General features: G+C 32.2%; 3 protein-coding genes across 3 annotated transcripts; 1 reads left to right on the top strand and 2 right to left on the bottom strand.

Annotated features, from left to right (window-relative positions):
• Positions 1-1,029: 1,029 nt before the first annotated feature.
• TRIADDRAFT_30063 (uncharacterized protein) lies at positions 1,030-4,920 on the bottom strand (the record flags this gene model as incomplete). The annotated part of the gene is made up of 7 exons (XM_002115786.1): positions 1,030-1,786; positions 1,978-2,129; positions 2,304-2,431; positions 2,525-2,936; positions 3,167-3,245; positions 3,992-4,313; positions 4,758-4,920. The coding sequence occupies 7 exons, from the start codon at positions 4,918-4,920 to the stop codon at positions 1,030-1,032; spliced, it is 2,013 nt and encodes a 670-aa protein (XP_002115822.1).
• A 7,780-nt stretch (positions 4,921-12,700) lies between these two features.
• TRIADDRAFT_59913 (uncharacterized protein) lies at positions 12,701-16,498 on the top strand (the record flags this gene model as incomplete). Its single annotated transcript, XM_002115922.1, has 1 exon — positions 12,701-16,498. One exon carries the CDS (start codon positions 12,701-12,703, stop codon positions 16,496-16,498), a length of 3,798 nt encoding a protein of 1,265 aa, XP_002115958.1.
• A 5,596-nt stretch (positions 16,499-22,094) lies between these two features.
• Positions 22,095-25,383, bottom strand: TRIADDRAFT_30165 (uncharacterized protein; the record flags this gene model as incomplete). Its single annotated transcript, XM_002115785.1, has 7 exons — positions 22,095-22,896; positions 23,526-23,641; positions 23,804-23,904; positions 23,977-24,427; positions 24,510-24,588; positions 24,785-25,106; positions 25,233-25,383. 7 exons carry the CDS (start codon positions 25,381-25,383, stop codon positions 22,095-22,097), a joined length of 2,022 nt encoding a protein of 673 aa, XP_002115821.1.
• Between the last annotated feature and the right edge of the window lie 442 nt (positions 25,384-25,825).

Below are 25,825 nucleotides of genomic sequence, written 5' to 3'. Positions count from 1 at the left end.
GAAAAACTTTATCATTATGAAAGCTAGTGTTTTTTTTTAACTGAACTACGATCACATTAACAAAAAGTTCTTGAATGGCTAATAACGAGTTAAAATAATGAAATGCCGTATGGCAAATAAATTGGGACTTGAAACTGTTATTAAAGGTAGCCAATACGGAACACGAAAACACACACAAAAATATCGTTTTCTGATATACTATAGCTTGAGATGTTTACTCACTGTCTACTATCGTATGCAGAGGTTGGAGACTGTCACATATTTTGGTTCCTTATTAATTTTATATCTATTCCACCAGTTCTTCTCAGTTAGTTTAAAGATCAGATAAAATTCTTTTTCGATAGGCTTCTCTACAATGATCCACTAAAAGATTAACACTTCAAACTCGCTGATCTTAATTAATTTGATTCACAAAACTTTGTTAAACCGTTACTTTTTTGAATCTACGCGACTCTTTACCAATAGATTAATGCACAGAAACAATGTTTCTCGATAGTCTTTAAATATCAATTATCGTGCTTATTGTCGGTGTTCTAAAACTACAACTTCATCGAAATAAATGTGTGATTTTCGAAGAGTCATTATTATTAGAATAACCTTATACCACATTAGAATCATTCATGAAGCCTTAAATCACGCTGGAAGAGTCGACTTTGACGTTGATTTTTATTTTAATTGAGGATAACAAGAAAAGTAATCTATAATTATTTTAAATTGCCACAGTTTTATTGCTTTTACTAAAATCAAAAACTACTTTCATACGCTTATTCCAAATTTAATCAAGATCAATGACTGTTGATATTTTGCCTCAAAGAGTAAACATCGCAATATTAACGTAATAATTCATGATCTCCTCACTTTTAAGTAATTTCTGTAATAGGCTGGAAAACTTTATCAAAAAGCTGTATTAAGATCATTAAACATGTATCCGTTACCCAGCTATCGGTGAAAATTGGAGGATGATTTACTCTACGTCAAGGCCAAACCTATCATATTATGCTGTAATTACGGATAAAATAGCGCCATCGGCTAAGGTTTATTAGTCGGTAACAAATTCTGATCGCAATTGCAATTTCTTAGTATGTTGCTTAAAGCGTTGATTGTATTGTTGCCAATATGGTAGTAGAGAAGTCCTTTGAGATAGATGAAGCGATAAATTGGAGTTAATTTCTTTTTTATAGATTTTAAGTATGTAGTAGTACCATTCTTGGCAGTTTCTTCAGTACTGTTAATCTTATTTAATTCTTGATCAATCATCTTTTCCATTGTAATATTACTGAAAAGATAGTAATAGCTGGCCGGTTCTTTGGATACTACGCGAACTTCGTGAGTTCTATTATTTGGCAAAATTGCTGTTTGATTAGCGTCGATGTTGTGGCCTTTCTGTCCAACACTAATGCGTACTGTACCTTGTAATACTGTTAAATTCACTCGATAAACTTCCGGTACAAAATTTTCCAGTGTAAAGCCCGGAAAATCAGCTACATAATTCGTTGACAAGGTAATACTATCATTCAATAATTTCTCATCCAGTTCAACCATTTTCGATCTCCACCACGTAAAGTCTTTGAGTAATGGCATCATCCATGGCGTCTTGGTAAACGGTGACCATGGAGCTGCAAGCACATCAACAGATGGATCAACTGTTCGTTGTTTAAATCGACGGTTCATCGATTTCCAAATATCGAAATAAACTGCGGGTTGTTTAACACCTAACTTCTTCACACGGCGGCCGATGCAAGTAGCATATTGCTTAATCATGTCAGGATGAGAATTCCAACGATCGCTGAATTTCGCCGACCCAACAAGGAAACTCTACATTATCGTTATGTAATAGTAAACGTTAAAATTCTTATTTATCTATAAAATTGAAAACAATCTCTACACCATGTTAATACGACATGGTTACCGTATGTAAGCACTTTCATAGACAGTATAAAGCTATAAATGTATCACTATAATTATCTAACAACCAACGCATATTTATAACATACAGAAGGCTTGAGATGAAATTGCCGGCCATTTGAAAGATCGACGACTGTTATTTTAACATGCTGTGTTGCCCAAGTATGAACCATCATGTCCCAAGAGTATCCATATAGACCATGATCGTCCCAGCCAGTATATCCCTAAGGTTTAATGGAAAATAATTTTAAACAAATAGATCAATGTCGAACGTGGAATAGTCTTTTGAAAAACAGTACTTAACTACTAAAATATGGACTATTAACGCGATAAGTGTTTCACCTAATTTCGATAACTATATTTAAAAATTTTGTGATTAAGTAAAGACAAAAACAAACCTTGGTAACGTTATGTGAGAATGGCAAAAAGAGCTGAATAGCGATATAACAGCTCAAAGCAAATAACGTAAATTTATTTTTCTTTGTAAAGCGCCGAATTCCTAATTTTGCAGAGTTTACTGCAATGCCTTCATTACTATCTTTGATTTCGGTACTTTGCTTACTAGGTTTATTTTTCGTGCACTGATCAGAGCTATTTCGTTCATCAGCATAATAATAACAATCTGATGAGGAATAATTTTTAGGTGCATCAATAATGAAATGGCGTTGCCAACGTTGTGGGGTTTTTACAAGTAATCTTTTAGGCCAGTCCGGTCTACAGAATATCGGTAATGTTGCTAACATAGCATATGGAAAGATACCAATAGTAAACATACAAGCATTGGAAAAGTGAAAATAAAATCCCAACAGTAGCCCAATTGGCCGTGTGATGTCAAAAAATAATAGGAATCCTTCCATTAAGTCGAAAGCAAATCCCCCATAATGAACAATATACAAGTTAACTTGCTCCGGAGTTAGAACATAGTGAAATAAGGAAAATACCCAATGTGCTTCTAAGGATACCATTGAATTACCAGTTATCCAGTCTGGATCTAATTTTTTTATTCCAGCATAAAAGTAGACTAGAAAGATCTTTCAATAAAGAGAGTAAATTCGAAACTAAGGGATCTCAAAATCTTTAGCACCCATAAATTTATTATTTACTTTATCAGCAAATTTATAGTGATTTTATGATATTTCAAATTGAAAGTTGTAATAATTACATTTGACTATTCTCTAACAGTAGCTATTGTAAGGATTAAGACCTTCTCAACTTATATTATGACATCTCATAATGCAATTAAATAACCTAGAAATTGTACCTGAAATTGAAATAAAGCTAGATGCCATCGAGGAATGTGGGTATTTCGAATTGACTGGTCTAATTTTCCATCCACAGAGCTAAAATATTTTTTATATATGATTTTAATATAGTAAAAGGAATCATTTAGTAAGGTAGAAAGGAAATAAAATTAGACAATGACGGGTTAATTTTCCTTAAAATTTTCACATATTTGTAATCATAAAGTTTTAAGGGATCAATTTAGCCAGCTATTCTGTTGATTCGTTATAAATTAAAGTATCAGACAAATTCAAGAATTTATATTACGTAGCTAAATGAGGCAATACCTGACTACAATTATTTACTTAGAGCTTTATAATCTTTCTGCTCTATTATTAGATGCTGTTGTTAGTACTATGAATTAAACTTCAAATTTAGATGAGATTACTGTGTGCTTTAAAAGATTAAGTTATCTCTATTTGAAATTACAAAAACTACTAAAATTATGAGGCTGATGCTATTTTTCCGGTAAAATATATTGATTAATTATTATTTTTATGAAATTAACTGAGTTAATCTTACGAAAAGGTACACTCGGAAGTATTATGATTATTATTCATCGGAAAATTTGAAAGGACTACTATAAGATGTTTACAATTCTTTTATAGCTATAGGTAGAGTAGATATCCTCTCGCACTAATAGAGGTAAGATTTACAAATTTGCTGAAATTAAAGTCACTCAAAGGCCGACTTGATTATTGAAATGAAGTAATTTTAAAGTGAATATGATGCTAATTACTGGCATCGAATGCAATGAAATGAGTCACGTAATATTATAGTATTAGAAGAAATTGTTAATACTTACCACCATCGATTTGCTTTGGTAAAAGAAAAGAATAACGCAAACAGACCAAACAAGTAAGAATGATTATTCCATGTTGTCTTGTCTAAGAGGAAAACATACCAATAGCAAACTGCTAGCCAAATGGTAACGAAACGATAACAAAAACCAATGCAAATACAGAATGCTGCAATAATCATCGATAAGTAGACTACATGCATCCAATCGGCAGATAACGGTGTTAGTATATTAAATAGTGGGAAAAAACAAGCTTCTGGGTCTTTGTATTTGTAAGGAATCTTTTCCATTCCTCGTTCTTGAGTTGTATCAACAATCATTAAAAATCCTAATTGTCGATGACAATCCATTAGCAACAGATTAAAAGGCTACAAAAGTTGTATTATAGCATTGCAGCTACGCGTAATAATGCTGTAGTTAAAGTATCCCCTATCAATTCATCAAAGATAAGAAATTGTATCAATTGTAATCTAGCTAAGTGAGTTTATAAATAATCATTTATAATTACTGTAAATACTTTACCCATGACGCTAATGTTTTAGTAAGAGATTTAAAACTTAAAAATTATATTCTAATTGTCCGAATTTAAGTTTCAAACTTCTCTCAATTATTGGACAATCACCTCTTACTGTTGTACTAATAACAAATTATCTCCTTAGGCAGGTATTGGATTGTGAATTCATATTTACGAATTAAAATCGTTCAATTCCACGTTAAATGCCGGTAATAGATTCAAGTTATTGCAATGGTTTTGGATGAATCTATTTCTTACCATAGAGAATACGCGTTATACCGAGAGACGAAGGATCAATTGGATGATATAGGAACTCCATGACTTTCCGCATCCATCCATCCAAATGATTAAGATGTTTTAGATTCAGTTGATTACTACATTTAGCTTTACTATTTTCTTGAATTGGAGTACTGGATGTCATTTTTTCTATCGAAGCGTTTTCAAAATATTAAAAGATAAAGTAGTGACAAATTTGACAAATACTGAATTTATTTTGAAATTGTAAAAATACCTGGATTAGATGGTGCCATCCAGGTAGTGTAATTGATATTGAATGTAGTAGTGCTTAAATAGAATTCTTATAAGTACGTATTAGTAATGGCAGCCAGACTATATCACTATCTGATAAATCATAAACTGACATCGATTTTCTTTTACGTATATAGTTGATAAATCAACTGACTGTAACTACAAAAGTATTAAGTTACAGCTCTTTTATAAAATATTCTTTGTTTAGTATCGATATTTTACAGATCAATAGATAAGGTGAAGATAATCGGTATTTAAGTCTATATCGAAATAAAAAATGATTCACTATTATACGGATTTTCCACAATACTCTAAAAATTTTTTAGTATTACCTTGCTAGTAAAGTAATATTGAAAGAACTGTCCCTTACGATATAGCTTTGAAAGAATGAAAAGTTGATGGAAGTCAGATAGAATGAAAGTCTCTAAACAGGGTAATTTATTTCCACTAGCTTATACCATACTACATACGTGTATTCAATAAAGAAAGAAAGGGATATCCTTCCTTTATAATTGTGATCATTGTTTTCTTAAGTCAATATCTTTATTATTCTAAAAGTGATTAATAATTTAGTCATGAATTTTGGATACGTTTTCAAAACATGTGTGCCACATCTGGCTTGCAAAATTGTTCATTTTTAGGTCAATTTCTATCGATTTTACTCCATTAATTAAAGATTTTGATCTTCTAAAAGTGACTGTTCTATCTGCTAAAGGTAAGTACTTATGATAGACAATAAAAAAATTAATATTTCGAAACTTTCCTGTTAACGTAGTGTTAAATGTAGATCATTCAAGCGATAATAGCTAAGGCTACGGCCTCCTCTTGTATACGCGTAGTTTGTAATTGGTTAAATTTAGAAGTATTTTATTGACATTAAATTAGGCACAGAATTTGAATAGAGGTAAAAATAGTATCGAATTACAATAAACCCTAACTCAGTCTGGTGTTTATTAGTCTATAAAGAATTTACTAACATGTCTAAAAGCTAATAAAATAAACTAAAATAATGACAATATGATATTCTAAAAATAAAAAAATCTATTAATATGTTGCACTTTTGTCAATTTTTAGCAACATTTTCACTACACTTGTTAGCCTACGTGGTGCACGTATGCCGAAATTATTATACCATAAACAGAGCATTCATTTTCCTTATTAATGGTTAATATTTTTTGATTCTACTGACGTGGCAAAGTGTAATTTAGAGCCATGAATAATAGAGCATTAAATTATTACCTGATGTCATTTTAAAAGCATAAAGTGTTAGAACTTGATCGATCAAGATTTATGCTTGAATAATTTGGAGAGAGTAGCACGTAGGTAATCTTACCAAGTAGTTTGTTTTTAAATCAATGACTAGCGTCTTAATATATTAAGAAGTCTATGCTATCGCGGACTAATGAGAAATGTCAAATAGAGATCTGACCTATTGAAAACATTAATACGCGTACGTGTAATTCAGACTGATTTCATAGCAATTATGATAACTCAGCTTATACCGTCTTCCACAGTAGCCGAATCAGGCTAGTCAAATCGATAATTGCATGTTGCTACATACTGGCATCAAAACTTCTAAGCAGTATAGTGAGTATCTAATTGAGTGGCTTTCTGCATCAATAGTCTTTTCTATCACATGATAAACAAAGGATACAAACAAAATAGAAATTTGTCTTACACATGATTCACAGAGTATAGTACTTTTGTAGCTAAAAGAGTTAACTTAACTAATAGAGCGTCCTCAGCAGCTGAAACAGGTTATTACTTTCAACTTGCTTTTAGTGATTCAATTTACAAGCTGTTACTATTGTAGCAGCCTAGAATTACTGCGTGTTGTAAATCTAAATAGCTCATACAGTGGATGTTCCTATTGAACTAATCACCTTTGTTACATTAATAAAGACTTAAAAAATTTTCCTTTATTAAAACATTAATTTTTTATATAATTGAACAGTTAAACACAGCAGAAAAAAATAATCCAGTGAGTAGAAATAGAGTAATAACGCACTAAAAAACTATCTCGACCAAATTGCTCTCGACACTACTGGACATTACATCTATTCTAAATTGATAGCGTTGATCAGTATTCAATTTCGTCGTCGTCGTCACATCATATTATTATAAAGTATTTGTTAGGTTCATGAACTAAGTCATTCAATTTAGATTGTTATACTCGTTCACCAACATCAGATAGACTTTAGACGTTGTCTAAAATCATTATATTGTAGATCTATTTTAACGTATTTGCGTAGTACCGGTATAGTAACAAAAGCTAACAGAGTATTGACCCTATCTACTGTTTTAATTAGCATAGAATTGAACAAGAATACATCAATTCTTTTTTTATAATTTATGACGAATTTGTAAAAATGCAGTTTAATCACTGCTACAAGTATTATAGGAAATAAATGATATACTACAGTATAAGGGTTGATAGAGAGTATGAGAAAGACGTGAGTAGAACGCATCAATTTTTCCCTTTTAATTTATGACCAATTCGTAAGGACGCACTTTGATCGCTATTAGAAGTTTTATGGGATACGCACGATGAACTGCAGTATAAGGATTTTTAGAGAGTATGTGAAAAATGCAGATAGCATTGAATACGAATATATCAATTCTTTCTTTTTAATTTGTAACCAATTTATAAAGCCGCATCTTAGTCACTACTAAAAGTGTTATAAGCCACGCATGAAAGGCTGCAAAACAAGGGTTTGTGCAAAATATGAGACAGATACTTGCTGAGATTAATGATAGCTATGGAACATATTTAAGATACAATATTAGGAATAACAACATGGATATATTCTAATCAGCTAGATTACGAATTGGATTCTTTCGAGATATTTCGTTTCGATGACTTTGGTTTCAGCTGCCTTTATTTATGAAATAGATTAATATAGGAGCATTATTATCTTTTGATTACTTTCTTGGCGTAAGTAATCCTGTTTGATTTTGAATAACCCATCAGTATCATTAATAATAAGAATGATTTAATATCGCAATCAATGTTATAGATTAAGCTACAATTACCTAGTTGTAAACATCTACATAGTGATAGTTCCGGTAGCCACTTGCAGTGGTGATTCTGTTTATTTGTAAAAGCAGCAGTAAGAACTATTCCCGCCGTTTTCAATTGAAATAGAATTAGAGTAAGAAGAACTCAATTCTTTAAGTGTTCCAGTCTCGACTTGTTATTGGGCGATATGATATTTACTATGATGTTAAGATCCAACATCTAAAATGTTGACCCAGGTAGAATCCCTATCCGTAAGCATGTAATTGGATCCTGTTAAGATTTTTAGTCAGATTGCTTTAGTTGGGATTGGGCATATTGCAAAGAAAAATGGTGCAGGAACAATTAATATGGTACCTATCATCTGAAATGACTTGCTTAAAGTTGGTAGCTACAACATTTCTAAATCTACGTACATAACATCAGCGATATCCATCGCCTTCTGAAATGTATAAAGGCTCAGGAAATCATTACTGTATATTGCACACATAGATCATTTCGTAATTACTTGCATTGTGAGGGGTCAGACTATCATCGCTATATGCTGTGTACCTCTAAATGTTTTACCATCAATATTTAGAAAATTCGCAATGTAAGTAATTTTTGTTATATATCAGGTTTTACTATTAATTTCATCGCTTCAAATAAGTAAAAGAAGAAATACTTATAATCCTAAAACTGTTGGACTCTAATGTATGATGATGTTATATTATTGTGTAAGTTGCAGTACCGTTATCAACATTATAGAGTTAGTAATAACAAGTGCAAGTATATTTATGTTGTTATTACAAAGTACAAAGGATACTACAGTTTAAGTTTCATAGAAAACCATAGTAATCGTAGAATTTTCGTACTTATACTGAGTCTAGTAGTTAATAGATGCTGCTTAAGTAACTCTTGTTTATGATCTTCGGGTTGTAAACAGGCTAAGGATATAAGTAGTTAAAGTAACGCATTACAGATTGTCTTTCACACTTGAGATTATAGTCTACAGTAGCTGGTTTCTGTTAACGAGAAACTCGTAATAAACTGTTTTACTTCGAACCATTTGAGATTAGAATTATCGCAGAATTAAAAAAAACAGATTTATTGCATAATGCCATCGCTGTCTTATCCAAATATATGTTCTGTTTATTTATAGTACTGTAGTGTACATATGGCCAATTTGGAATACTAGGTATGGAGGGGTTTTAAGTTTTAAGTGTCAGTATCATCTATCTCGTCAATTTGATAATTGTTAGCAATTTAATTAACTGCGAATACTGCCTAGAAATGATATAGATCTTATATATTTAATCTATAATTAATATTAGAGTACATAGATGAAAACACGACCTTTTTAAAGAAAAACTAATGTTTTTCACAAGTTAAAGCGGCTTTTCAATCGTATAGTCCGTTGGAACTACTTCTGGTAACAATTTTAAGACAATAATATTCTTTATATAATCATTGGACAACTATTTTTCTAGGCTACGTGATCATGATAATGACATCACCATAATACATGGCTGTTTCCAATTGGAATCTGGCAACTATAATATAATTCACCTGATCTGAGAGGCCTTCTTTTATTGCGATTTTTTAACCGTTTGTTTAGCAACTCAGTGGGGTATGAACCCATTCGGCATTTAAGATGGACATCAAGTTGTCTAAGCGAGACATCATAGTCTATGTATGTATTTCTTAATACTTATGGGAATTTTCTTTCATAACTGAATAACATTATTAACTTGATCTACGTTGGAAACCCTACAGCTAGCGCTGAAGTCATCCTATTACTTTTAGACATTTTAAATTATTTATGTACTAACTTTATGACTTTCCGTCACGCTTTCTATATTATGCGGGTGCTTGTCTTCTGTCGTAGAAAATAGTGAAACTGTTTCCCCTAAGTCATGTTAGTAAAAGTGTATAATCAGATTTATAAGTAGTTAAGTGTATGTAGACTAGACTTTAATTTATTTTACACAAAAATTATATAATTCTTACCAGAATTGTATGTGCTTAAGTATAAATAATATGTATTTGATAGTTGAATCAATAGATTTAGCTTATAGAATAAATACTAGAGTGGTAAATGATGGTGGTCCGCCTCGAGTCATGTTGACGGCAAGGTACCTCGGTTGCTGCCTGCCTGCAACATGAGCCTTGAAGTTTCACAATTATCATAGTAAAATTTAAAATTTAGACTGCATTCGCACCATTTATTTCACCTTTCATTTGAATTATTTTTCTAAATCAAGAGCTACATGACGCAGATCAGCTAGAATGCCGCTTTATGACTAACGGCAACTTTGTTAATAACCAGAATAACAGGCAATGCTTGAATTCACTTAGGGATTGGTTCTTCATTGTTAGCCGGTTATTCGTATTAAAATTAGATAGGAGTGACGTAGTGATAAAGTAAAGATGCCTCGTCGTTTCACTAACAGACGTGCTCTTTAAGCCTCTCTTATATTTTCCAAGGCAAAAATAAGCTATAAATAAGTACTACGTAGCCCGAATATGAGCGAACATTTACTCATGCTGTAGGTAAAACAAGGAATACATCGTATCCGGTACCGTAGTTAGTATTATGAATAACACTAATTAATATTATACTACCGAATCCAGTATCATCTTCTCTTTGCTTAATGAGAAAAACAAAAATATCTGCTTTCTATTTCTATTTTTATAAGCAATGTACCTACATATATTATATTGGTTTACGTTCTTAGAAAAAGAGGAGATGGATACAAATTTTACATGATATAAGAAACTCATAACGTTTTTTGATACAATGATTAGAATGCACGGAACATTGTAACTTGAAACAGATGAATTATAAATTAATGGGAGATGAATTTCGTTTTAGAGATAAAACTTGCATTGCTATATCTAAAGCACTATATACGGTGAATGTAAAGTAGGCTAATTAAAGAAAGGTCGTGGAATATTCTTTTTAGAGAGCTATTTATTCACGTTTAGTTTATATAGGACAAACACTACGTGAATTATCTAATGTACAGGTAGTTTATTTAATGTATTACGCCAACTAGCTCCATTGACTAAAGAAGGCTCTAGATCTAGACTGATACGTTCACGAGAAGGGACTAATTAACATTACTGTTCGCTAAAAAAATAGACAGATAAGAATCAAGAACCGCAAATATAGTATCGGTACATCAAATAAAATCTTAGTGGTCGTGCAAATTTTTGCCAAAGTTTATAAATTATGGTTAAACGTTTTCAGGTTTTGCCATATCTACGCGTATATTGCATGCATTGTATTGGTAGCTAGAAATAAATTTCGAAGGGAATAGCATAGCTTCGATACAGTTTACTATGGCAGAATTTAGTTTTATATCTAAATTTCTGATTTCATTACCATATGCAACGCATATGATATTTACTACAAGCACTCTAATTTTTAGAAATAAATGTTTGAGTAAGCGATTTAAAATCTTCATTAACGCCGTTCAAAATTTACAATTTTAGACTAAAATTGATTCAAATAAGCGGTTAATCTTGAGAGAGTGACTTAAAATCTTCGACATCTGTTACTGCTCCAGAATTTATAATTATAACTGAAGCTAATTGGGATACCGTATTGTTTACTGCTGAAGATACTAAAGAATATGCAATGATTTTAGATAATTACAGTAGTTATATATTTTGAAAGTCTGATAGTAATATGAATGAAAGCACTATGTGACGTAGAATACTCGGATTTTCTAATAAAGTTACTCTTAATTTTGACTGATATGATGAAACGGCATCCTTTTAAAAACCCCAACTTTACGTTATCGGACCGCGAACCTTAAGGGTTAAACGTTTATCTCATCTAGGCATGATAACGAACATGATAAATTACTGCACTACTCTAATGTAGTCCTACTACTGACCGGATTATTGGGGTATGGTAAATGATTCACAGTGCTACATGAATTTTAAACATCGAATGATAGTGTACTCCAAAATATGTATCTGTAGGAATCTTTAGTGAGGATTGAATCCATGATACTATAGGTCAGAGACTACTATCACTAACCTAGCTTGAACAAGCTTATGTATTTTATATCCGTAGAAGAAACATCATGGTCACTAAAGATATCACTAGTAACGTGATACTGCGGAATTACTATAATACTCATTGCCTGTGTGGATAATGAAACCGAAACTTACTAATTTACTGTATGAAGATGTACTGAACCTAATGATCATTGAACCCATTGCTTTGGCATATTTTAATCTGCTTATGAGCGATTAACTTCCGTATCTGGATGGTTTAGCTACTAAAACTACTCTCTACTAAACAGTACTTCGCAGCTCTTACGGAATAATAACAGAAAATTGTTGACGAGTATTTTGGAAGTACTAAATGACGACTAGGACCCTCCCTACTCGTACAACGGTCTTGTATTCTTCCTAATTAAATATACAAAGTACATATAGCAAATAGCTTTTTTGCCACAGTTTGCGCTTAAGTTTTATAATCTTGATGCGGTCTTAAAACCGACCACGGGAGGAAAAAACCACTGAAGTCTTAACGTAGATAGAAGTGATCTTCAGTTTGCTACTAAGTTTTTTCAGTTTACCCGTGTTAGAGGTTGCTGGATAAAACTGTTTCACATTCACTAACTATTACCGATATCGCTTTAGTGTTTCAGATTTTAACATGGAGAATCAACCGATCAAGTTTACTATCCCTGAGGATATAATATCTGTATTCAATAAAGGTTTCGTTAATCACCAATCTGGCAATCTTAGTGAAGCGTTATCTTACTATACACAAGCCTTGGATAAAATTCAGACGATATCCCAAAGTACAAGTGATGCTGATCTTGATCGACTTCAATGCAACATTTATCTACTTACTGTGGATATATACATAAAGCGAAGTGAATGCATAAAAGCAGAAAAATTCCGTAAAAAAGCACAAGAACTAGCTGAAAAGCTACAGGAAGAATTATTAATTGCTCAATGCTTAGACAAGCAAGGTGGTATTAAGCAATTACGAGGAGGCGGGAATGGGGCAGTGGAAGATCAAATGAAATTTCAGGATTTAATATTAAATTTGTTAGACAAGGAGGGTGTAGATACCGAGAATTTTTTGTATGTAGATTTTACTGATTCTCAAAGCATAGCCAAGGTTCTTCCTATGCTTGAGAAGGAACTCAAAACTGAATTATCAGTTTCTGGTCGCAATCATCTCGATATCATCAAGTCATGCAGTAGCCTAGGGGATATCTACCAGTGTCAGGACAAGAGTGAAGAGGCCATTTCTATGTATGAGAAATCACTCAAAATTCAGGTATCAGTTCTTGGTTATAATCATCCTGACGTGGCAACGTCGTATGATAGTCTAGGAAACGTCTACTTTAGCCAGAACAATTGGGATAAGGCGATTTCTATGTTTGAGAAGTCACTCCAAATTCGATTGTCAGCCCTTGGTCAGACTCATCCTGATGTTGCCAAATCATACAACAACTTAGGAAAGATCTACCAAAGTCAAAAGAAGTACAAAGTTGCTATATCTTTGTATAAGAAATCACTCAAAATTAAATTGTCAGCCCTTGGTGATAACCATCTTGATGTTGCTGCATCATATGACAATCTCGGAATTGTGTATGGCGATCAAGGTAAGCATAAAGAAGCCATATCTATGCTCGAGAAGTCGCTCAAAATTCGATTATCAGCCCTTGGCCATAATCATCCTGACGTTACTCAGTCTTATAACAATATTGGTACTATCTACAGAAAGCAAGGCAAGCTTGAAGAAGCTATTTCTATGCTCGAGAAGTCGCTCAAAATTCGATTATCAGCCCACGGCCATAATCATCCTGATGTTGCTGCATCATATTATAACTTAGGATGGGTCTACTGTGATCAAAACAAGTATGAAAAAGCTATTTCTGTGTTCGAGGAATCTCTCAAAATTCGACTATCAGTCTATGATCACAATCATCCTGATGTTGCTAGATCATATAATAGCATAGGCATTGTGTATAGAAATCAGAACAAGCATGAAGAGGCTATTTCTATGTATGAGAAGTCACTTAAAATTTATCTGTCTACTCTTGGTAGTAATCACCTAGATGTTGCTGCATTATACAATAATATTGGAAATATCTATTACAATCAGGGCAAGTATGAAGATGCTATTTCTATGTACGAGAAATCACACAAAATTAATTTATCTGTCTTTGGTCACGAGCATGACGATGTAGCTAAGTCATATAACAACATGGCAGTTGTATATCAGGAGCAGGGCAAACATGAAAAGGCTATTTCTATGCACAACAAGTCACTCAAAATTCAATTGTCAGTCTTTGGTCACAATCATTCCGATGTTGCCATGTCATATAACAACTTAGGGCAAGTTTATTCCATTCAAAAGAAGTATGAAGAAGCCATTGAGATGTTTAAAAGGTCACTTAAAATTCAATTGTCAGTCCTTGGTGACAAGCATCCTCATGTTGCAATATCATACAAAAATCTGGGAAATGCCTATGCTCATCTATGCAAATCTGAAGATGCTATTACTATGTATGAGAGGGCACTTAAAATTCAATTATCAGTCCTTGATCATAGTCATCCCGATATTGCCAATTCATATAGTAACATGGGGCATGTTTTTTTTCATCAGAGAAAGTTCGAAGAGGCTATTTCTCTGTATGAAAAGTCACTCAAAATTCAATCATCAGTCTCTAGTAATCCCCACTTAGCTGAATCATACAATGAGATGGGAAACGTCTATTTTCGTCAGGGTAAGCATGACGATGCTATTTCAATGTATAAGAAATCATTCAAAATTCGATTATCAGTCCTTGGCCACAATCACCCTGAAGTTGCAAAATTATATAGCAATATAGGAATGGTATATAGCGATCAAGGTAAACATAAAGAAGCCATTTCTATGTATAAACAATCGCTAAAGATTCGTTCGTCAGTCTTTGGCGAAGATAATATCGAAGTTGCTAATTCATTCAGCAATCTAGCTGATGAGTATGCTAAACAAGAAAGTCACGAAGAGGCTATTTCCATGTACGAAAAGTTACTCAATATTCAATTATCAGTCCTCGGTCACGATCATCCCCAAATTGCTGATTCGTATATCAATTTAGGGAACGAGCATTTTAAACAAGGCAAGCATGAAGAAGCTATTACGATGTATGAGAAGTCACTCAGAATTGAATTATTAGTCCATAAAGGCGATCATCCCCATATCGCTGATATAAAGGACAATATGGGAATTGTTTATGCTATTCAGAATAAGCATGAAGAGGCTATTTCTATGCATAAGAAGGCACTTAAAATTCGATTGTCAACCCTTGGTCATAATCATCCAAAAGTGGCTATGTCATATAGCAGAATAGGAACTGCATATATGAATCAAGGAAATTGTGAACAGGCAATTTCTATGTATAAGAAGTCACTCGAAGTAAAATTATCTGTTCTTGATGACAATCATCCCGATATGGCTAGATCATATAAGGACTTAGGAAATGCCTATTTTAAGCAGGGCAAGCATGAAAAGGCTATTTCTATGTATGAAAAGTCGCTCAAAATCCATAAGTCCACTTTAGGTGATAATCACACTGATGTCGCCCAATCATATAGTGAGATAGGAAATATTTACTATGCTCAACGTAAGTATGAAGAAGCCTTTTCTAATTACGAGAAGTCACTTAAAATTCAAATATTAGTCACAGACTGCGATGATCACAATCTTGCTATGGCATATAATAATATTGGGCTTAGCCTTTACGAGTTAGAAAAGGATGATGAAGCTATTTCTATGCATGAGAAATCGCTCAAAATTAGGTTGTCACTTTTTGGTCACAATCATCACCAAGTTGCCCATTCATATAGTAGTTTAGGAATCTGCTATAGAAGACAGGGTAAATATAAAGAAGCTATTTCTATGCATAAGAAATCACTTGAAATTAGATTGTCAGTCCAAGGTCATAATCATCCCGATCTTGTCATGACATATGTCAACATCGGAAATGTCTATCTTGACCAAGGAAAGTATGAGGAGAGTATATCTATGTATAAGAATTCACTCAAAATTCAATTGTCAATCCTTGGTGATAATCATTCTGATCTTGCTGCAATATATAATAACATGGGAAACGCCTATTTTAAGCAAGGTAAACTTAAAGAGGCCATTTCTACATATAAGAAGTTACTCAAAGTTCAATGTTCATTCCTTGGTCACAATCATCCTTCTATTGCTGACTCATATAGTAATCTAGGAGCTATATATTGTGACCAAAAGAATCATGAAGAGGCTATTTCTATGTTTAAGAAATCACTTAGAATTCGACGATTGGTCCTTGATCATAACCATCCAGCAATTGCAAGTTTATACTTCGCCATTGGACAGCTTTATGAAGATCAAGGTAAGCACGAGGAAGCTGCTTTAATGCATGAGAAATTTTTCGAAATTTTATCATCAGAAACATTCTAAGGCCCTCTCTATGTACTCTATAATAATATGGCAGCTACTTACACTATTTCAGTCAATGCAAGCATGAAGAGCTCATTTTATGTATCGAAAGTTATTTAAAATTCGATTATTATTCTTTATCAAATCAATCATCCTGGTATTTCAATATCATACGCATGAAAGCATTGGATATCTTTCATCTTCAGCGAATTTTGATAGATAAAATGTTTTATACGATTATCGATACACATATTCATAGCTATCAAGTATTGTATTGCTGTATATTACTGCATCTTATATAATAGCCATAATTAGCTACCACATAATATTATGTTATAATGTAGATCAGTCAGATATCGTAGATTTACGCGTATTTCCTTTATATAAAAGGTTTATAATAAATACTTGATTTTTCAAATTGTATCTTAAGATGAAAAGTGGAAGCTCATGTTATTTATTTCAAGTCAGTTAAATGGATTAATTAGCGATTTATTGAATTTGAAATGCGATAGATAAAAATAAATAAAGCAACGAATCTTAAAGTACGTAAACATGAGATATTTCTGCACTAGGACTGAGTTAAATCTAATCTACTTACTAAGCTGAAAAGATTACAGCCTCAATTCTTTCCAAGTACAGTACAGTATCTGTTACCATGCATATACATCAAATATTTACAGGCATTAGAATCTTAATTAATAAAAAGGTAATATTTTAATTCATCTACTAATCTTTGTACCACATATATATGAAATATCGGTCAATTAATTACTAGAAATTGTTAACGAGAATATCGTTGTCATTGTGATATTTATATGGAAGGTTGGTTATTAAATACTTATCGTATAACTGTGTTGTTTTCATACGGCAACCATAAGTCTAAGAGAAACTGCGAAAGCGGCTGCGCGAATTAAAGGGTTAAGTGAAAGACAGAGAATTTAGGTTCTACGCCTTAATTTCACTTGTAACTTAGAAATAAAGCATACCGGTAAATTCATAAATCTCGATTATGAAACTAGCAAAAGTCTACGTGCTATCCTGATATTTTACTGGTATGGCAGTTTAGTAACCTAAAATTAATAAAAAAACATTTTTAAAGTCAGGGCTACCATACCGTACCCTCCATATCAGAGGATATTAAGGATCATCATTATTTAGACAATTAGCTATGACGCATATTAAAATTTAACGAAATTACAATAGATTATAGCTATAAAAAAATGATAAAAATGGAAAATATCCTTGCAGTTGGATTGATCTACCAATATGCGTTGTGCTCTCGGCTAATACTGTAATGCCTATTCAGAATAGCTTACAATGATTAAAACTTTAATAAAAATTGTCAATTTCATTAGGTTGGTCGGTCAAGATCCATGAAATTCTAGAATGATGCTAAGAGTAGTCTATTTTCCCCTTTTGCTTTAGTAATACCTGCTCAAGACAACATCCTTAGTATTATAGCCGTTGTAATTCTAGGTTAAGAATATGGCACTACTAATATAGAGCGTTCTACGTCAGCCATAAATACAAGTTACTTTCCTAATGCGTAATCACGCCCTGGTTCAGGACAATGAAGAGTCGCCAATATACGACTAAATTAAGTTCGGCTATTACGTCTGAATGGACTCAGTAAAATTTTAACTGCATCCATTGTACAACGAGTATTACGATGCTAATTATTCTAAAAGTGATTAATAATTCAGGTATGAATTAGGGATACGTTTTTAAAACATGTGTGCCACATCTGGCTTGCATAAGTGTTCATTTTAAGCTAATTTTTTATTTATTTCGCTCCATTAATTGAAGATTTCAATCCACTTAAAGTGACCATCATGACTGCCAGAGGTTTGTATTTACGATAGATAGTAATAAATTAAAATACTAAGATTTCCTCGTTAACGTTGTGGTTAATGAATATCATGGTCAAATTTGGGAGTATATTATTGATATTAAATTAGGTACAGAATTTAAATAGAGGTAAAAATAGCATCGAATTACAATATATCTTAGCTCGGTACGGTGTTTATAAATCTATAGAAGAACTTACTCGGATATCTTAAAGCTAGTAAAATACTGTACACTAGAATAATGACAACAATATGATACTCGGAAAATAAAAAATTAATTGCCGTAATATGATGTATTTTTGTTAATTTTAGTAACTTTTCCGTTGCACTTGTTACTCTATGCGGTGCACGTAGGTTGAAAATTACTATACCATAGACAGGAAATTTGTTTTTCTTATTAATGGTTAATATTTTTTGATATCTAATGATTCGCAAAGTGTAATTTGAAGCTAAAAATAATAGAACATTAAATTATTAACTCGACATCATTTTAAAAGCGTGTTATGAAGTCCTAGAATTTGATAGATCAACATTTATGCTTGACTAATATAGAGAGAATAATACGTGGGCAAAGTAGCAAAGTAGTTTATCTTAAATTAATAGCTAGTGTCTCGATATATTAAGAAGCATATTCTATTGCGGACTAAGACTAAGACTAATTAAAAAAAGACTCTAACTAATTTCATAGCGATCATTACAGCTTCTTATAGCGCATTCATCAGTAGCCGAATCTGGTTACTCTAAACCTGCTCTAACGAAGCGATAGTTGGATGCTACTACCAGTATTTACTCAAAGTGTCATTTCTAGCATGGTCTCAAAGCCTCTTTTATATTTATTGAGATAAAATAAAGTATAAACAAATACAGTACCTGAACCCAAGTGTGAGCGTACATTTACACGTGATGTAGGTAAATTAATAATACGTTATAAAGTTAATATCGTAAATAACACTAATTCATATGGTACTAATAAATCCAGTATCATCTTCTCTTTGTGATATTCTTTCTTTCTTTCTTTACTACACGTCTCAAAAGTATTGCAGTAAGCATTATCAATAACAACAAAACTTCATACGGTACAGTTGTTGACGTTATTAGAGAAAGATGAAATGGATACAATTTTTTTCCAGCTATTAGAGGCTCATAATGTTGTTCGCTACAATGATTACAGTCCACATTTTAACTTGTATCAGCTGAATTATCCGGATATAAAAGGGAAAACATTTCATTTGCGACATAAACTTTATCGTTTTATCTAGTGTACTATTTACGGTGAATGTATAATATGCTATACTGATTGATGAACGGTATGGACAATTTTTTTAGAGAGCTATTTACTCAAACTTATAGTTTACATAGAATTGAACACTACATTACTTGCCTTTGCTATAATTAGGTTGTTTAATTAATGTACGGTATTTCGCCTACTAGTTCAATAGAATATTATATGGACTCTAAAGTACTAGACTGATACGTTTACGAACAGCAACTAAATCAACTTTTATTCGCTAAAAAACAGACACATAGAAATCAATAATTGCAACTATACCACATCATATCAAATTCCGCGAGCGTACGAATTTTTACCAATATTTATAGATTGTGATAATAAAACCTTCTCATATTTTATTATGTGTACATAAACTTGATGTAAAATTTATCCTCAATATATTACGTTTAAAATTTCATCGCTATTTCATTAGATGAATATATACTACCGGTATTTCCATGGTACATGTACTCTAATACATAGAAAAAAATCTTTAAATGATTGACTTAATAGTTCTGATGTGAACTACTGTCGCAGAATCATATTTTTGCCGTAATTCCTGATTTCGCTATATATAAATAGCCATTTTACTACAGACACTCTCATGTCCAGAAACAAATTTCAGAATAAGCGATTCAAAATCATCAGTAACATTGTTAAGAGTATACAATTTTAGGCTAATTTATATAACAAGCCTGCTAGTACTTCACGACGATAAATGCTATAGATAATTTGCGAGATGTAGGTAGGATCTTCGATATCTGTGACTGTTAGAAGATTTATAGTTTTGACTAAATATGATTTATTGCTAGAAACATAACTACTGTGCTATTTCCACACATAATTACTAGAATATCTAAATCAGTGATCCAAAACTTTGGTGCTTGCTGCCGTTAGAGAATTTTTAGCTCCTGACTAGTGCAGATTTATACAGCATCCAAGAATGATACTTCTATCCTGCTATCAATAGAATATTTAGAAATAAATCTGTAAGTGAATAATTTTAAAACCTTTAAAAGCTACTGCTACTATAGTAAATTCTTATTTTTTTGCAAGACGATTATTGGCAGTATGAATTATAAAAATAGGTTAACTGCAGAATGTGTAAACTGCATACATCGTACTCATTAACTAGACAAAAGAAATACGCACATAGCTATTACAGCAGAATCAACATTAGTCTATCAAAATCTTTTGATTTAATGATATTTGCTTTATTCAAATGTTATCAATAAGAAGGCATATATTAGTGTGCAAGATTCAGCGATTTGATTTCATTCTTTTATTACGTAGCAATCCTAATAAATGAGATGTACTATGATTTTAAAATCTTAAATTTTACTGCAATGAAATAAGTATTGCTTTAAGAGGATCGCCTATGAAACTGATCTGATTAAGTCTTTAAAAGTGGTAGAAATGAATTCCACTATAGGTTATGGAGTTATCACAGCACCTAATTCACAAAATGTAAGGCAATTAGTTGCATTAACTTTTATATGTGATAAACAATATAAATTTATTATCCTAGGAACTATATGTGTATTTTAACAGGCAACATATCCGTAATTGCTTAAATTTTGCGCAGCCATATTTTTTAATAGGGTAATCAATATCTGTAAAATTTTCACTTTTTACGAATTTTGACGACCTTAACACTGAAGTTTATAAACAGAAAAGCACCGTCATGCCATTATTAAGTCCAAATGTTCAATCGTACTGCGTGCAATAAATTCCATCGATAGAATAAATCGAAGTAAAAGATTGTACATGCCAACTACTAAGAATCGCTTAATCACAGTCAGTTACCAAAACTTTTAAGGTACAGTATAGGAGTACAATACTTTGAGAGCTAGAATGATGATGAAATCATTATATAATGCTAATAATTGCCTTATCGATTTAAAATATTTTATTTCTTACGTACGGTACATCTATACTACGTTGCTACAGGTTATGATAGACCAAAATAAATTCATAATCAAAGTCTACGTTAATCTTTTATTTGGCATACAGTGTTAAGTAATGTAAAGACATTTGCAATATATAGCAATTTTGGCTAATTATAGTAGTTATGTTTTGAAAGTGTGGTAAGTGTGGTAATAATAAGAGGGAAAGCACTAAGTGGCGTAGAATAATCAGATATAATGTACTTATTAAAGTAATTGTTTATAATGGAAGGTATAATGAAAGTGTACCCTTTTATTAACTCAAATTTTGAGTTAAGAAGACTGTGAACCTTCGGGGCCAATAAAGCATTCATTACGCAATAATAAGTGATGTATCATCCTGTATATTTCATAAAGAGATCTAAATATGTAGAACTCAGCCTATTATATGATAGTATGATATACAATATCGCAATGCTGCTCATAGCTCTTAGAATTATAGCATGACCGATAACGTTATGGCTTTAGCCGAATTACAATTATTTAGGCTTTTATAAATGATCCTTAGATATTTATCAACTTAATTTATTAAGTAATATATTTATCGTCTAATTTTAATTATTAGAAGGCGAAACTGAATCTAGAGTTGAATCCGTGATATTTTCGGATTCTATAATATTTTGAATAGCATCGAAAGTATTTATGGCAATGTGATAATAAATTAAAACTTTACTTTTCAAAAACTCTATTATATTTCCAGTAACGAATCGAACGCTGGTGCTAAAATAAGTAAGATAGCTCTTAGGGCTATAATCTTCTACTCTATTTTTTATATTCTCCTTCTCTTCTGCTAGAATCCTTGCTAGCGTTGCATTTTCAATCCGATAGAAATAAGCGGCAGGCCTTTCGGAGGTAACAGTGACCGTATGTGTGACATTAGAAGGTAACCTAATTGTCATTTTCGGGTTTAATTTGTAAATGTAACGGCTAGCATTAACCTCGACTTGACCTTCAAGGACAGTTAGGTTAGCTTGCAGAGCAGCTGGAACAGGTACTTCTTGTGTATAGCCAGGGAAATCAGCATAAAATCGTATAATTCGACTTTTATCGTCTATAGAATATCTTTTCTTAAGCTCGGGCATTTTATTTCTCCAGTTGGTTAAATTAGCTAGCAATGGCATTAACCAGGGAGTCTTTTTCCATGGTGACCACGGTGCAGAAACGATGTCAACTTTTGGATTGATAAGCCTTTGCCTAAATCGACCATTCATTGACTTCCAAATATCCAAATACACTGCTGGCTGTTTAATTTCATACGAAGTTTTCATTTGTTTCGCAAGACAATTGCCGTATTGCTTAATCATGCTAGGATAAGTACTCCAGCGTAGAAATCTTGAATCTGCGCCACCAATAAAGCTCTAAAGTGCAGTATATATGTAAATGAAGATATAAGATTAATTAATAAAAAATTATCTTAAATTAGCTATACCATCGCTCATATTCGGCATCAATACTTATACACAAGAATATTTTTATATCATGGAGCGGTAAATATTTTTTAATTACAGATTAATTATCGGCCATTACATTGAACCTATTTCAGTTAGCAATATTGGACTCTGACCAATGTGTAATAATTATTATCGAAGCGTGATACTTTAATAAGTTTATAGGAGACAAATAAACATTTAAATAACGTTGTTTTATAAAATGAATTATCCTTGCTATTACTTGATACTGATCTTAATAGCTAGTACATCCATTTTCTTGCAAAATATCCATTTTACTATATTCACTTAATGAAATCGTCATTATAAAATTGATATTACATATCGTACTATATAAGTTGATAAATATTTTGGAGCATCAATTTTGAAAGCATTACAAATATGAACCGAAATATTCAAGTATAGAATTTGGTAATGCGATGTTTAAATGGAATGCTGATGTAAATACATTCATGGTCTAATGCAAGAACTGATAAAATCTGATATTGAGTGATTGCCTTAATTAGCAGTTATATTACCTTTGGTAAAACGCCATACTGTTTACCATTAGATAAATCCACAACTAAGATTTTAATTTTAGGGTAAGACCAGCTATTTACCATCATATCCCACGAATACCCGTAAAGACCACGCTCATTCCATGTATTGTAGCCCTAATATAAGAGATAAGTATTTCTATCACATCTTGAACGGAATATTTAAACTAGATAATGCAGAAAATATCTTTAATCTATTTTGACTTAAAATGAATTGATGATCCTATACTCATAGTCGACAATTACATTTGTTAGACAGTATATACCAGTAGTTTTTACCTGGGTTATAAAATGAGAGAAGGGTAGAAAAAGTTGCAGAGTTACATATCCAGCTAGTATGGCCATCGTCAGCCGATTTTGTGAATTAAATTGTTGTATTCCTTTCGTTTTAGTGGAATCTTCCTGTATCCACTTCTTCTCTATAACAGAATCACCTAGTCGTTCTTGATCACTACTTCCAGTGTCATCTGGATTGTAATCGTTATAATAACAATTGGATGCTGAATATTTTGGTGGTGTATCGAGCAAGAAATATTTTCTCCATCGAGGTGACAGCCTCATGATAACTTTTTTTGGCCAATCAGGATTACAAAAGATGTGAAGAGTGGCTAACATAGCATAAGGGAAAATTCCTATGGTGAAAATCTGCGAATTACAAATATGAAAGTAAATGCCCAATGCAATTCCTAAGGGTCGAGTAATGTTGAAAAAGAGTAAGTATCCTTCAATTAAATCGAAGATTAATCCACCATAATGCAAAACATATTGGCTTATTTGTTGGGTAGTTAATAATAAACGCAAAGGGGCAAAAACCCAATGACTGCCAACCGTCGTAACTGAACTACCCGTAATCCAGTCAGAATTAAGTTTCTTCACGCCAGCTAAGAAATATACCAAGAAAATCTGTTTCGAAGTATAAATATTTACAGTAAGTCATCCGATGATAAGGTACCACATACTTAATTTATTTTGTAGTTGTATTTACCTGAAACTGAAACAGCGCTAAGTTCCAACGTGGAATATGAACATTATTAATTTTTTGATTTAAGACTCCATCAACAGACCTTGATTTTGTTCAAATTATAGGGTTTAATTAATTATATATAATTAGTAAACTTAAAATTGTAGTAGATAAAAGAAGCATAATAGCCATGTAGAAGAGATATCTACATCGATACGTATATCACACTTTTAAAGTGATCGTGGTGATTTCTCTTTTGTCACAACTATACTTCAATATCAATAAATATGGCAACTTACCACCATCGATTAGCATTCGTAACTGAAAAGAAGATTGTAAAAAGGCCGAAAAGATATGTATGATTATTCCAAGCAGTTTTATCTATCAAGATAAGGTACCAATGGCCTAGTGCAAGCCAGATACTAGCGATACGATAGTAAAATCCGATACATATACCGATAGCAGCAGCAATCATCGACAAATACAAAATATGCATCCAGTCAGCAGATAAGATTGGTAAATTGCTTAGTAAAGGAAATTCGCAGGCTTTCGGATCACCCCATCTTAAGTTGATGTAAACCATGCCACGTTCTTGTGTAATATCAAAGATCATCAAAAAGCCTAGATAGCATTTTACAGTTAATTTAAAAGCTAGGCTTTAAATAAGATTTAATTTCTGCAGCATACTTAAACAGATTGAACACCCATTTAAGTAATACCGTGTCAAGTGCAGTAGATAGTTCTCACCGAATAAAACCCTTGTAATACCAAGAGATGACGGATCGATCGGCTGATACAGAAATTTCAGTATGGATTGCATAATGCTTTTATCATGTCGGTGAAGACGTTTTACGGATTTTAGATCCTCTGATGGTTGATTTTTTGACGTTTCTTTCATCCCTTAAAACAATATTGGAGTAATTAAAAATCGGCCTAAGACACGCCGATAATAAAATTCAGCGCTTTACTATACTATCTTTATCCTAATGTGTGCGATTATAATTATTAAAAAAATAATTCTACAGTACACGCGCATTACCTTGTTGCGATAATGGAGATATGGTCATCTTACTTCAGCTTGAAATAGAAAAACTAATTTATAGCCTTGCAACTCCTCCTGGTGGAAAGAATCTATCCAGATATACAGTAATATAATCAATATTTCTTCTGTTTCAAGTCGATATTGAATAAAATTGTCTTCTTCTCAAGTACCGGTGCTAATACTGTATTTCAATACGATACTTTGTAGTGTATTTAAACAGGCACATATAAATGACCAACTATTTTAGCATACACGTATCCGACATATACGTATAGAATAGTTTGTTTAACGGTACAGA

Source organism: Trichoplax adhaerens, genomic scaffold (assembly GCF_000150275.1).
Source record: "Trichoplax adhaerens TRIADscaffold_12 genomic scaffold, whole genome shotgun sequence".
NCBI lineage: Eukaryota > Metazoa > Placozoa > Uniplacotomia > Trichoplacea > Trichoplacidae > Trichoplax > Trichoplax adhaerens.
The sequence above is the reverse complement of the archived record's forward strand: the minus strand, read 5'-3'. Positions and strand labels throughout refer to the sequence as shown.